This window comes from Ovis canadensis, chromosome 19 (genome assembly GCF_042477335.2).
Source record: "Ovis canadensis isolate MfBH-ARS-UI-01 breed Bighorn chromosome 19, ARS-UI_OviCan_v2, whole genome shotgun sequence".
Classification (NCBI taxonomy): Eukaryota; Metazoa; Chordata; class Mammalia; order Artiodactyla; family Bovidae; genus Ovis; species Ovis canadensis.
Genome location: NC_091263.1, coordinates 62,670,501 through 62,685,845, shown reverse-complemented (window position 1 = coordinate 62,685,845; position 15,345 = coordinate 62,670,501). Strand labels below are relative to the sequence as shown.

General features: G+C 39.2%; 1 protein-coding gene across 23 annotated transcripts in view; it reads right to left on the bottom strand.

Moving 5' to 3' along the window:
* The window catches only part of SFMBT1 (Scm like with four mbt domains 1), a 117,705-nt gene that overhangs the window by 1,108 nt on the left and 101,252 nt on the right, over positions 1–15,345 (bottom strand). For 22 of the 23 annotated variants that reach the window (XM_069562452.1, XM_069562468.1, XM_069562449.1 and 19 more), the window contains 7 exons: positions 13,261–13,400; positions 12,403–12,512; positions 11,514–11,689; positions 7,535–7,713; positions 7,106–7,351; positions 6,102–6,230; positions 3,551–5,286 (listed from right to left, as the gene is read on the bottom strand). In XM_069562452.1, the coding sequence (XP_069418553.1) occupies positions 5,146–5,286; positions 6,102–6,230; positions 7,106–7,351; positions 7,535–7,713; positions 11,514–11,689; positions 12,403–12,512; positions 13,261–13,400 (1,121 nt within the window). In that variant the 3' untranslated portion in view covers positions 3,551–5,145. Of the gene's footprint in view, positions 1–3,550; positions 5,287–6,101; positions 6,231–7,105; positions 7,352–7,534; positions 7,714–11,513; positions 11,690–12,402; positions 12,513–13,260; positions 13,401–15,345 lie in introns of those variants that run through there. The other variant, XR_011251003.1, reaches the window with a different exon arrangement.

Genomic DNA, 15,345 nt, shown 5'->3' with positions numbered 1-15,345 from the left:
GTCTTCAGGGAGTATTCAACCAAAAAAAAAAAAGAAGAGGAAAATAAACAAGCACTTTAAAATCTCAGGAGAAACATTCAAAGTCCACTTCCCTAGAGATTTCTTGCAAAAGAAGCTAAGGAACTGCCCAGTTTTAACTATGTCTTAACTCTGTTATCTTCCTCAGTCATCTGCTTTGTGACTGGATTTGCCCCAAGAGCCTATCCTCATTCTTTCAACACTATTTGCCCACATCCATTCTTCCTAGCTAGGCATAGTTAGATTAACTAAAAGATATAGAAACCCTTAGGAATGAGTTCCCACACATCTTGTGAACAGGCACGCCTATTAGCAACGGTATTAAAGCTTCATTTCACTAGCGAGTGTCACCCTTTGCCTCCCAAGAGCTCTGGGTCCCAGTTTTGCTGCTGGAGTTAAAGACGTGTCCAACAAGGCTGTGGCTTTTTTCCCTTTGAAGACAGTCCTTTGTGATAGGTCCTGGCACAAGGACAAACCCAAATGGTATATTAAGTCAGAAGAGACATAACAGAATGGAGTTTCATTTCTCCAACCCCTATTCCTGGTTTTGCTGGTTCTTGCAAAAATCTGAAGACTTCTGAAACATGAGAATGAAGAAAACTGATCTCCAGTGCACTTAGGGCCCATCAGCTTCTACGCCTTCACCCCAAGGCTCCCCTTAGAAACAGAACTAGCTGTGAAACCTGAAACAGGAACAGAGCAAATCCCAGGCAAGCAGGCTTTGAACCAGATCCATCTGGACTGGGCTGGACTTTAGAACTCTTCTTCCAAAACTCCAAATCCATAGGAGGCTCATTTAGATAAATTCAAATTTCTAAAATATGCACATCCTCACACAATGGGAGAGAATCATAAAAATTCACTAGCAAAACACTGTAATGTGAATAAAATCAAGGAAGAATTACACTTGCATGAAAGTGATTGATTTCTTTTCTGTTTTGCAGGAGCCTCTGTCCTACAGGGTTTCTGAGCCAGCATCATGACTATGACACATGGTTACTTACACTGGACCCAAAGACCAAAGACATTCAAATTTTTAAAGGGGGTACACAGTCCCCATTAAGATTTATACTTCATTTGTTAGTGCTGCCTTCTCCATCTTCAAAAGGCCAACTGGTAACACTGAACACTTCTGAACTTCCACATACATACACAACTACACAAAATCCCCAATATACACCACTGAAGTTCAAACCTGGTGTGTGTTTCCACTGTCAAGGCTATGCTCCTAACAACTCTCTCAGAGCATCTGTGGGCATCAATCAAACCAGTGCACGGTGTCTTACGGCAAAGTCTTTGGTGATAGGTGCCAAGTAAATGTAAGTGCCTATGATAGTTTTCCCAATGTCCCCATTTAGTTAAATCTCACCTACAGTTCCCTGATGTTCTATGTGTGCCCCAGAGATACTTTTCGGCTTGAGGGAGGGGACGGTTCTGAATACTATCTAACCTGAGCCCTCCTAAAGCTTTCACTCTGTATTCAGGTGCTGTATTAGCGATAATTGGGGTAAGAGAACAAGCAAAATGTATTCAAGTCCTCAGGAAGCTTTGGTCCAATGCCCTCTCTCTCATAGTGAGAATAATTTTGCTTTCAGGAGAAGAAATATATAAACGTCAAGTTCTGAACTGGTATTCCATGTGTGCCTCTATCATAATTCAATAAATATTTACCCAAGAAGCCCAACTCTTCCAGAGGTTGGTAACTACCTTTTTCTGACCTCATATATGCTGGGTGGCACCTACATCACTAAAGAAAGGCAGACAAGACAAAAGTGTCCTCCCACCCCATTAGTGCATTTCCTGCATTAGCCACCTCAATTCTGCTTCAACTGAGAGATGGAGGTAGGTAGTTTACAAATAAAAAGTAGCATGAGTTCCCAGAAGCCCACAAAATAAAGTCAAAATGTCATAGCAAACCTTCACGGGCGGTAAAAGGTTTCCCTAACACACTGACACTACAATAAGAGGTCTATGTTGGTTAATCAACTTCAAAGTCCAGAAGTATGATATAATCCATTCACCTGTTTCCAAGCTTGTCAACTCAGGATCAAAAATTGATGCTGGAAAACTTTCTGACTTTAGGGAGGCTATTGAGCCAGCTGAAGGTGAAATTTAGACAAATGCAGTCCCTCATAATGTACCTCTCACAAATTTAAGAGGTTGGTATCTTTAAAAAACAAAGTTCACATATCTATGGGCAATATACAAACATTTTACCCAACATGTTTGGGTATTATCAGGTTTAACATCTGTTTTAGAATGAAAAGAATCAGACCATCACTATTGTCCAGTCCAGCCCCAGCAACACTGAGGCAAATGGAGTTTAATTTTATACTTTAAAAGCCCTTTTATACTTTGAAGTTAAAGTCACTCAGTCATGTCCAACTCTGCCACCCCATGGACTATACAGTTCATGGAATGCCCCTGGCCAGAATACTGGAGTGGGTTGCCTTTTCCTTCTCCAAGGGATCTTCTCAACCCAGGGATCGAACCCAGGTCTCTCACACTGCAGGCGGATTCTTTACCAGCTGAGCCACAAGGGAAGCCCAAGAATACTGGAGTGGGTAGCCCATCCCTTCTCCAGCGGATCTTGCCGACCCAGGAATTGAACCAGGGTCTCCTGCATTGCAGGCAGATTCTTTACCAACTGAGCTATTAGGGAAGGTTTTCCTACTTTAAAATTCCCAAATAATTATCCTCTCTTACGTGATATCTGGGAGGAGGGGCTGGGGGTATATCATGCTTCTTTACTGTAGTTGCCTGATAAACTATTATCTTGGTATGAGAATGCAAAACAATATTAACAAAAACCCTACTGACTTGTCCAGTTTAGAGTCAGCTTCTCTCTAGGAGAAAGCTGAGCTTGATTAATCATGGTATAAATAGACAAGCTGGCTAGGGTCTGACTCTGATCAGAGACTGTACTTAGGTCTGTGCATTTCATCTTTCAGGGGCTCTGCCCTCTCACTTGTGAAGGGAGGTGCTTTAAATTCTATGGTTTCTGAAGAAGTCAAAAGAGAGATAATATATTCATTGTTATATTTGGTAAATTTTCTCTTAGCAAATAAATACCACTTTCCTAAATAAGACAACAATGTTAATCAATTCCAGACTTTTCTGTTCCACTGATCTACTTCAAGGAACTCCTTGCCATAGTGTGTTGACTGCTGTGCTCTCAGAAAACATTATTATGCAAGATACCTGCTCCCCAAACTTGATCTACTTAAGACTAATTGTTCCCAAGCATCCTACATATGTCTCTTGCAGTGGCACAGAATCAATCAAAACTTTAAAAACTGGATCTCTCAATACATTCAAACAGATTAATTTTACTTAAATCTTTTTTCCAGGTATATCTGGTAGTAACCTAAGCAAAGAGTTGATGCTTTAATAAAGGGTTTGGTTGGAGGGCTTGAACTAAAGTGGTTCATAAATTATCCAATAAAGAGAAGAGTCAGACTACAAAATGTTTGCCAAGGTCCAAAAAAAAAGGTGGAACACCAGGGAAGAGAAGGAAAAAAATCACAATCAGTTTAAATTTGTAACAAAATTACCTTATATTTGTATAACTGTTTAGAATTTACCCACTTCGTAGTTTTAAAACATTTTCAAATCTTGAAGAGGAATGATTAGGTTATAAATTTGTAGGTAACTAGGATACTTAAAAAAAAAGAAAAACCATTCAGCAAAGCAAACCATTTAAAAGAAGCAACCTATGTATGTATCTTTCCTCATTCCTCATGGCAGAAACAGTACAGTAAATGCTATTCTTCTATAACAGCCAACAGCCAGTGCAATCATAAGTGAAAATTTTTCTGTTTAATGTCAAGTTGAGCTGGGTCAAAAGAAACAGTTAAAAGGAAACTGAGTTTCTGAGTGGAAACTGACTGTAGGATACATTCAATTTAAAGGTTCAATAAAAGAAAACGTAAATGTGACTAGTCAAAGATGTTTCTAGAATCCTTAACCATCTCGCAATCTTTATCCGGCCACTAAGGACATACTGTGACAGAAACTTGATGCTCTGCATCACTTCCCCCCTCCCCCAAAATGTATTTTCTCTTTTGTGCTTCTATACTATCTGTCTAGAGACACTGAGAAAAATGGGGAAATGGGCTTTACTGTGAGTCCAGGAAAAACCTACTGATTTTTATCCAAAATAAGGACTCTCAAAATGGAAGTTGGACAAATAACTGTAGAGAAAAGTAAATACAAAATAAAAGCTATGGAAGTCCCTCTGAGAACTAGTGGGGAGAGAGCAATTCAACTTAAAACAGCAACAGTCTTTGAGATATTACTTGAAACAGGCAGCCCAACCGAGGTTAGGATGGAAAACAATGACAGTAGAGTTCTTAGATCAGTCAGTTAAGGAATTGGTGTAAGTGCCACACATTACTCTTAAGAAAGAAAACAGTGTCTTTTCCTCCAACTTCTGTCATAGTTTTAGTGTTCATGTAGCTTAAAAATGGCATCATTAAAAAAAACCTCAGGGCTACGAGCTCAATTATCAACAGAGGTAGTAAACAAAGGAACTCCTAAGAATAGATTTTAAATGGATCAAAGTGTGACTGTACATTCAAAACCCTAGAGCCACATAATCATCCCCAAAATGAACCGTTTTAATTTAAAAAAGCTTTAAAACACATGACAATGAAGCACTGATGTGCCTGAGGCACAGTCCCAAATCAGTGCTGACTTAAAGCTATGTCCTCTCTTCCCAAGAAAGAGAAAGCAGAGAACAAAGTTCCAACTACAATGGGAAGGAACAGAGAGACCAAAAAGAAAATCAAAAGGGTGCTTGCCAGCAGCCTCGATTATTCTTCGTTTCCAGGCCACACCAGTGGAAATGCTTATTCTTCTCATATGAGTCTTTTCTTCACAATCTTTATTTTTTTTTAAACTGCAATCTGATGAACAAGAGATGCCCACATTTTCACTGGCAGGAGAGCCACTTTTGTGCAGTTTTTGCTTCCTCGGTGTGGGTCCTCCTTCCCTGAAAGTGCAAAGAGAGCAAGCCAACACCTGCAGGCCCAGAGCCCTGGGACTATTTCAGCTCCACTTGTAGAGCAGGGCGAAGGATTTGCTGCATTTGTGCTTCAAAGATACAGCCTACTTTGGTTGTCCTTCTCAGTTGGCAAACTGTTCATAAAAAGCGAACTTGATCCTCTCTATGTGATGGCAAAGTTTGATAGCAGGGCCCAGTTTTAAGTCCATGCACTCTTGAACAGTGGGAAGAGTAAGGAGCAATAGGGCCTGCCCATCAATTTCCTGTTAAAGCATAAAATACAAATTATCTATGATGTGCACACGAATGGCAGCTCAACCATGACAGCCCTGGTTCACTTCGTTTTGTCAAAATCAGGGTCCCTGTGCTTTTCATTACTTTTTCTCCTTAAATAAGTATCACACATTTCCTTCTAAGTACCTCTCATGGTCCTCTATACTAATCAGTCTTCAGAATGAATCATAAAAGTTTTACCACAGGTAAGAATCTATTCTGTTCTGCAGAAATCCAGTAAACTAACTAGCCTTGTAATTGACAACTAAATGTGTTGAAAGAATCATCTTTTTAGAGGAACTTTCCTAAATCTGAAAGAAAATATTACCTATACACTACAATGTTTTCCTGCTCTGTAATTCATAAAAGTCTGAGAAGCTTTTCAAAGATGTTCAGTTGTGAATCTCCTCAGTTATCAAAACAAAATTTATTTCACTGCTTAAGGTCACAGACTATTTCTGTTAGATCCTAACATATTATAGATGTTAATTATTTTTTTAAATAAGCAAGTCATTATTTTGGCATAAGAGGATAATTAAGTATAGCATGCTTGATTTTAAGTTATTTAATGGGGTATGCAAACAAACTCTTAGGAAAAATAAGATTGCAGTAACAATCTGCTTCAACTGTGAAGGAAGTCAGATAAATAACTTTATCACGTTTCTATCCTAAACAGGGAAATCATTTTTTTATTTTCAGATAGAAGTATTTTTCCTAAGACTTTTAAATAAATTGCTATTGCTATTATATCCATAGTCTTTTGCTAAAGAGACGCATTACTAAAAACTAAAGGTCTCTGTGATACCTGGTCTAGGAATATTCTTGCTAACGGAGCACAGTCTGTGGATCGGATGAACCGCACAACGTCTGCCACACTCCACTTCAGGGGGTTACTGTCCAGGTGAAGCCTTTCAGCAACTTCAATCCTTATTTCCTTCATTTCCCACAACAAAAGCAAAACAAATGGTGTTAGAGCTAATCCATTCTAAGAAAGTCTCTACAGAAAGTCATAACCCTTTAAAAAGCAGAATTCAAAGTGCTTTTAGGACATGATTTCTCCCAGCAAATATGCAAAGTCCACACACATTAGGCACTGAGAAACTGTCTTTTATAATAAGAAATATCAATGGACAAGAATGTATCTCAAAGTTTCAATACAAATAATGTGGATAATTTAACAGTGGAAAATAGTTTTTAAAAATCTCCCATTTGTTCCTTGGTTTATTTTAGCTCATGCTCTGTCAGGGTGCAGAAGTGAATGGGCTGGTATTTCCAGTAAGAGAAGGCTTAACTAAATTATCAGGAGAAATCATTTTTAACCACTTCTGTTCACAGACTGTATTTTAAAAGCAATCCAAGTTTAAAACACTAACTTAACTTCCATTCTCATAATGTGTGTATGTATTATATAATATGCATATATCAATCTACCAACAAAATGGTTTAACAGGAGCCAAAAAGATACTTTATTTCTACAAAACCATATATATCATGAAAAATATCAAAAAGACAGTTTTCCCCAAACTAAACGACTAACAGACTACTAATAAACTACCAATGAAACTTTTGTAACTTAAAATAAGCTGTCATTCTGAAGGACTTTCCTCCTGATAAGGATTATTATTATTTGATCTCCAAATAATCCTTGAAATGCAAGTAAATCTGAACTTGGGATCTTTTAAAAAGAGACTCAGGAAATTCAACTGATGCCATATTGAAAAAAGTGTAATGCCAATATCATTCACCGTAAGATTGTCAAGGGAAATTGTCAAGGGAGAAAAAAGAACACTGTAGTTTTAAAATGGGTACCTTTGGTGAAGGAGGTTTATTCTCATCATCAGAAAATGAAAAAGTGCGAAGTTCTCTTTTTCTTCTCTGTCTGTCTGGAGGCAGTGAGGTGGATATCTCACTTTGGGTGGGGGAGGAGGAGCATGACTTTTTTTCTGACATTTCTGACTCTTCCTGGAGCTCATCCTGCTGCTCAGATGTACTACCTTCACTTAGGGAATCGTCATCTCCTTCATCTGGGTCCTCCTCATCTTCACCCCCACTTCCCTAGAGGACAAGGGGAGATGTGTCACTGAAATTCCACACAAATCAGTTCCTGGACCACAAAACCATCTTCCATCGGCTAGAGATTCGAATTTTAAAAAGACCTGCAGATATTCTTTCTGTTTGAATTGTAAAGCAGGGATCTCTTGGCTTAAAGACATTACCGGTACATCACAGATCTCGTACCTGGGGAGAGCCTGCTGGTGTATTATCAACAGACGCAGACGAGCGTTTCTTCTTATGAACAAAAACATTTTTTCGCCTCTTTCTCCTCTTACTCGCTTTTTTCAGGGCACATGCTAGGTTACTATGCCCACCAGGTGGTCTCCCAATTCTTTTATTTTTCTTCTTTCCGTAGTAGTGTGCTAAATGTGTATGACAAAGAAAAATGAAGTAGTTTCATTATTTTTGTGTACCTCAAACCACAAGAGATTCCACTATCATAACACAAAATGGATACAGAGTATTTAAGGTTAAATTCCATATAATGGAATAATCTTAACTGTGTAGATTCTGAATGTACAGTTCAATTAGTAACTGTCAAATGCATAAACCTAGATAATCCTATCAAGATATAAAATATCCCCATCAATGGAGACGGTTCCCAGTATCACACTCCCTCATCAGTCCCCCTCACCAGAAGTAACCGTTATTCTAATTTCCGTCACTATAGGTTAGTTTTGCCTCATCTAAGGAATCATTCAGGAAGTACTTTTTCCAACAAGGCTCCTTTTCACTCAGCAGAATGTTTCTGAGTTTCATTTATGTTGTATGTGTGAGACATTCATTTCTTCATATTGATGAATAGCATGCTATTGTATGAATGTACTGGCTTATCTATTCTCCTGCCAACAGGCACCTGGCTGTTTCCAAGTTTTGGCAATTATTAGGTTGCAGTGAACATTCTTGTACAAGGCTTTTAGTGGGCATGTTTTCATTTTCCTTGGGTCAATACCTAGGAATGGAATTGCTGGATCATATGGTAGACAGAAGAAACTGGCAAGTTTTCCAAGAGGGTTATATAATTTTACACTCCTACCAGCAATGTATGAGAGATCGAGCTGCTGCTTGGTTCACCGCTGCTGCTCAGTTCACTGCTGCCAATGTGTGGGATTGTCAGTCTTTTTTCGTTTCAGCCAATCCAGTGGATACATAGTAATTTCTCATCATAGTTTAAACCTGCATTTCCCTGACAACTAATGCTATTGGGCACATTTTCATGTGCTTTTGGCCACTTTTTTGGTTAAGTGCCTATTCAAATCTTTTATTCACTTTTTAAAACAGTTTTCTCTGCTTATTTCATTTTTTAAAAATTGATATATAATTCACATAACATAAAACCCATCATTTGTAAGTATACATATTCAGTGGTTTTTAGACACAGATAAATCCATCACCACTATCTAATTTCCGATTAATTCCTCTTTTTATTTATCTTATTTTTAAATTGAGATAAAATCATATGACAACTAAACATATAAATACGTACAATTGAGTGCTATTAATGTAGTCACAATGTTGTACAACTACCAGCTTTCTCCAGTTTCAAAACTTCTCTTTTTAGTGAGTTGTGAGTTTTTAATATATTCTGGAGACAAGTTCTTTGTTGGATATGCGTACTAAGAACCTTTTCTCCTCTGTGCCAGTCAGGGATGCCAAAACAAACAAATAAATGAGATCTTTTCGCCAAGACTGTGTACTGTCTTTTCCTTTTTATAAATACTATCATTAAAAGAGCAAAAGTTTTAACTTTGTAGTGTTGAATGTGTTAGTTTTTCCTTCAGGTTAGTTAGTGAATTCTGCGTCTTCTCTAAGCAACTTTTACCTAGCTCAAAATCTTGAGGTACTTTTCTTGTCTTCTTCTAGAAGCTTTATAGTTTTAGTTTTACAAGAGGTCTATGACACACCTTGATTCAATTTGTGTCTATAGTGAGGTGGAGCCAAGGAGTTTCGTTTTTGCCTTTTCAATTTGGATGTCCAATTGTACCAGTGCCATTTGTTGAAAGAAATTCCTTTCCCATTAGTCACTTTTGTTGAAAATCTTGTAGCTACATGTTTGTCTCTTTCTGGACCCTCTATTCTGTCCCATCACTCGATTTGACTATTCTTTCATCAATACTACACTCTTGATTTCTACAGTTTATGGTAAAACTTGAAGTCAGACAGAGTAAGTCCTCCAACTTTATTCTTTGTCAGAATTGTTATGACTATTTTTAGGTCCTCTGTATTTTCATATAAATTATAGAATATATAAATACTTCAAAAAATAACAGATATATAGTTTAACTCTGAGCTATACATTAAAGTAATATCAAAATATAATGTAATTTTTTAAATGAATACTAAAGAATATAAATCCATTTGATATTACTTAAATTACTAATTGGAAAAAATTATAAAGACTCCTAAAATCTAGGCTAATTTCAATTATCTCATTGTGAAAAATAAATTCAGACAAAAAGTATAACATAATCCAAATAATACCAAAGGCTCAAATTGGTGTGCTTAAAACATGTGCTTATATGAACAGGACATTTCACTTAGCTCCTAATCATTGCAATCTGCCTAACTAAGTGCTGAATCTGACACAATAATAATAAGCTAGACAAACCCTGCTCTTAAGAAGTTTACATTTCAATAAATGTAAGTGGAAACAAGAAGGTGAGATTCTCATATGATTTTGTGATTCATATACTGATTAGAAAACCTGTCATGCTAAAATGGACCTTGGATAAGCAGCATCACCAGCATCTGGGATCTTGTTGGAAATGCAGACACTTAGGCCCCAGATACACCCTGAAGAATCAGAATTTCCACTTCACCAAGATCCTTAGGTAATTTGCCCACATGATAAAATTAAAGACACAAAATTACAGTGCCATAAGAGAAATCTTCAAGTTTAAAAGGGTAAAATCCACCTCTATATTAATTCTCCTACATATTCCAGGGCTTGTAGGATTTAAAGAAAAGTAGGATCAGAATTCTGTCTCTGGGTAACAATGCCTTGACAAGACTCCAAATTAAGATCTTCATTTTGGGGACCTCCCTGGTGGTCCAGTGGCTAAGACACAGAGCTCCCAATGCAGGGGGCCTGGGTTCGATCCCTGGTCAGAGAACTAGATCCCACATGCCACAACTAAGATCCCATGCAGCAAAATAAATAAATATTTAAAATTTTTCATTCTGTATGATTTTTTCTTTTTGCAGCTTCACAGGGAAAAGATAAGCATGAGAGGTAGCAGGTGTTGTTGCAACACGCTCCTGCCTCTTCCCTCCAAGTCTGCACGGCTGGGCTGCTTCCTTCAGGTTGTTACCTGTCAGGAAGCCTTCCTTGGCCACCGGTATAAACAACACCCCAATGTTAGCCTTCCTTACTCTTCTACTTTGCTTCATTTTTCTCCACAGTACTTCTGTTTTTTCACTTGTTTACTATCTGTCTTAGCCTTCCTCACTCTCCTACTTTGCTCCATTTTTGTCCACAGTACTTCTGTTTTTCCACTTGTTTACTATCTGTCTCCCACATTAAGATGTAAACTCAATGAGAAGGAATTTTTTTCTTTACATTTGTATCCCAGTGCTGGAACAGTCGTGGCACACAGTGGACACATAAATAGTTGCAGACTGTAAAACGGATTATATATCCTCTTAAGGGCAAAAGCTAACTTATACACCGTTTGTACCTAAAAGTTGGCAAACTAAGGCCCATAGTCCACATGTGGCCATGGCCTGTTTTGGTTTACATTTCTAAAAGTGTTCTTTTAAAAAATGAAAATAAAACAGAAAAAGAATATGCAAAAGCATATTCTTCCCCACATCCATGCCACACAGAGGCTGTCCAGCTGCAGCTCCCGAAGGACATGACTGGGTTTATAGGCTGCACTGATCAGTAAAGTGAGGACCTGAGCTCCATTTTTAAAGTAGAAATTTGGGTTGGGAAGGAGACAAGTAGAACATTAGAACTTTGCTATCCCCTACAATGTCACCTAGATGATTTAAGTTTAGTCATATTAAAATATGCAAAATATAGCCTAAAATATTATCTGGCCCTTTATATAGGAAGTTTGTGTTCCTCAGCTATATCTGAATATCTGCAAAATTAAAAGTTTGCGGGAGATGAGGTATAGTCAGCTGCTATTAGTGAACAAATTTGAAAAAGTTGACTCACTATACTTAGTCTTTGTAAGAACAGAGCAGTTCTCAGAACACTTATCCAGAACCATTCGTGGACCGAAGAGGTTAGGACAGCACTCCAGTTTGATACAGGTTTGCCGGCAGAATTCAGTCACCCGATCTGCTGTTTTCACTATCTCGACAGTAGCTCGATAGCTCTTTCCTTTGTATCTGCCATTGGAAGACATCAGATACCAAATATATTGGGCTAGTGATTCCACAGAGAAAAATCAAGTATATTAACAGACCTGAAAAATATTTTTGCTTCTTAAAAGTATTGTATGTCCCTTACAGTTTGAGGATTCTGAAAACAATGAGGAATTTATATTGTACTTAAATCAAATTTATAATCTAGTAAGCTGTGACAGCTAAAAGCTGAGTTTTTTAAATTAGCAAAATAAAGTTCCTGCTTTCTAAGTTTCAGGTCTTCAAATAATAACTTCTACACTAACTACTAGAAAAACAGTGACTCTTACTGAGTCTTCCTTGATCCTGAAGCAGTGATACACGGGTATGAGCCACAGACCAGTAAAACCAGCCAACTGCCCCCCACCCCGTCCACAACAAGATCAGGTCAGAAAACAAAAGCAAATGTTTACAAGCTTTCACAGTAACTTGCCAAAGTAATTTTATGGCTCTTAAATCTGATAACAAAAAAGCTGTTCTTGCATTTTACATCTTCTAAGTTCCGTACCTCCTTTTACTATATTTTATAATAGTATTGGCTCACAATAGGATGTCAACTTAAAAAAGAAAACAAAGCTGGTCCCTTCACCACAGAGAGCTGAGGACGGACTGCCCCAGGGAACAGAAGCACCCTAACCTTTTCCATGGAAGCACCCGTTAAGGATGAGTGAGAAAAAAGGGCGGAGGCGCCTACTCACTTGGCCTTGAGGACCTCCCCACATCCATGCCACACAGAGTCTTTGTCCAGCTGCAGCTCCCGAAGGACACGGCTGGGTTTATAGGCTGCATTGATCAGTAAAGTGAGGACCTGTGCTCCATTTTTAAGGCAGAAATTTGGGTTGGGAAAAAGCAAAGCAGACCATTAGAACCTTCCTATCCCCTAGAATGTCACCTAGGTGATTAAGTCTAGTCATATTAATTAATAAGCATTAACAAAATAATAATACTGAAGATACGACCATTGACCACAGTTGCAAATAAGACAGTAATGAGACCCTCTTAAATATTCTAAACATTATGGTCAGGAAGGAATAGGTGCAACAAACCAAGAATTACTCTTAACATATGCTTCCCAATCCTTTACCAGTCATGGGATGCACGGAAGCTTCAGCCTCTCCAGACGCAGCCTCACCACCCTGAAGCCTGAGAAGGCTTGATAACCTCACATCTGCTGCCTGGAGTGCGGCACCCTGGTGGGGAAGCACAAGCCCAGCAGGTATGTATGTAGCTCTGTCATGGTCCCAGGTTAACACCACACAGCCTCTCAGGCTTAGACTCCTCTCGTGGTCACTCATGAGGACCATGTGGGCTCTGACAGAAGACTTTTCTACAGTGACAGAGATGAACTGCCACGCAAAGAACTGCTCAACTGAATGTTCCCTATGGAGCAAAGAATATTTACGTGCCTGGTTCATTGTTCAAGACATGAGAAAAGGGAGTCACTTTTGATAAAACCTGGAGGTGTCACATCTCTGGCATGCTGATCCTTGTCTGAATGAGTCTATGAGACAGCTGTGAAATTTCTTAAGTGCTTATACTCTAGGCAGGAACCTTACCTCTCTGAGGACCAGGACACAGTTCCCGGGTCCCACACACTGAGGCAACTCAGCAATCCTTCCTTTGTTAAGATATGGCCCTGAGAAGCAACGGTGGTTGAAGTATATCTTTGGACAGCAATATTTTCCATTAATCATAACTGAGAAATGAAGAAAAACAAAAATTCAGAACAGAATCCTACCCTACGCTTCTAAACCAAGATTATTGAAGAAAAAACCAGTATATCCACTATTATATAAAGTCAGGACTTATTTTGAAGCTTAACATACAGTCTGAGTGTGAAATACCTTATACTTAACAAAAAGTCTATTATAGGGCTATCACTCTGCTGAAATTGAATATCCTGATTTACTGCAGTTAACTCCTGGTTAGTGCAACATTGTTCCAGAGCCCCGTGCTTCTATCACTACAGGAAGTGGAGGATTTACTTTGAGAACTCATGATAATTTCTGAAGACCAATTACTCAATAATCAGTTCTAGAATATTTCTAAACTGTGATGGTGAATATCCAGAACTACGGTTTGTCCCTTAAAACCACTGAACTATCCCAGGGACGGGGGAGCATGGTGGGCTGCCGTCTATGGGGTCGCACAGAGTCGGACACGACTGAAGTGACTTAGCATCAGTACACTGGCAGCCTCTGATGATGCAGGAGCCCTCCCATCACTGGGATTCTTCAGAGGGCGAAAAGCATGCTGCGATCCCATCTCTAAATTCTTCAGGTATTGTGGGGTGTAACTGGGCCTAGAGAACCCTCTCTTCAACTATTTTTGGTATGAATACTGTACTCCAATATAATGTTTTTTTAACCCCTCATATTGGCAATTCAGCTACTAAATATAAAAAAAAAATTCAAAAATACTATAACATCTACTTTCAGACAACGCAAAGAGAAGCTCTTCTGATGAAGACAGCCTTGTTAACCCAAAGGAAAAGTGTATGTAAACTGTCCAGTTTTTCTAGAAATATTTATTCGTTTATACGGCTGCACTGCATCTTAGTTGCAGAATGCAGGATCTTTTTTAAGTTGCACACGTGAACTCCTAGTTGCACCATGTGGGATCTAGTTCGCTGACCAGGGATTAAACCCAGGCCCCTTGCATTGGGAGCCCGGAGTTTTAGCCACTGGACCACTAGGAAAGTCCCTTGCCCAGTGCCGACAGCACCCAGCAGGACAGAGTGTTCACATTCTAAATAATTTATTCTTAGGCCACGCTGCATGACTTGCAGGATTCTTAGTTCCTCAACCAAGGATTGAACCTGGGGCCATGGCAGTGAAAGCATGGAGTCCTAACCACTGGACCACCAGGAAATTCCCAAGAAACCAGTCTTCGCACATGTAGGGGCCCACTTTTCCATCTGAACTGTGCCACGCAGGTCCCCTCTGGGGATGCACCCTGCTCCTAGAAATGCTGGCAGTTTACAGCTCTCAGTTGTGAGTCTATGCTGGAATCACCCTCAGTCTAGCACTACCCCTTAGGAGGAGAGAGCTACCTGGCCCAAGGCCCCACCCCCTGTGAGGTGGGGAGGGAGGAAGAGCTCACTTCCATAGCTGGCCACTGAGGGAACACTAGGGCATGGACACCACACCTCTGCTAGCAACACCCAGTGGCTCCACCAGCTCCAGGGCTCCCTGTGGGGCTGGGAAGGACTTCCATTACAACCGCACTGTGACTCAACTTCTCCCTCTGCCCAGTCCTGTGTCCTTCAACTCTTCCCAGAAGTGTTCCCAAAAGCACTCCCCTGAAACTCCTACATCCAAGTATCAATCTCAGGCTCTGCTTCCAAGGTAACTTGACCTACAACAAAACCCAAAGCAAAAAGATTCTGGCTATGATCACATGAGATATTAATATCTTAATTCTGTGGTTTTAGTGGGCATTAGAATGGTCAGTAATACAACAAAAATAAAGAAATGCACAACCCTGATCCTCCATGATGTTACAAAAAGGCAGTGGGTAGAAGAGACAAAAGTGCAAGTTTTGAACTTGAAATATGAGTTCCTTTCTCACCCTTTTACTATAAGCTGTGTGACTTCTCTGTGCTTTGGTTTCCCTCTGAGGCATTCACTGAATACCACCCA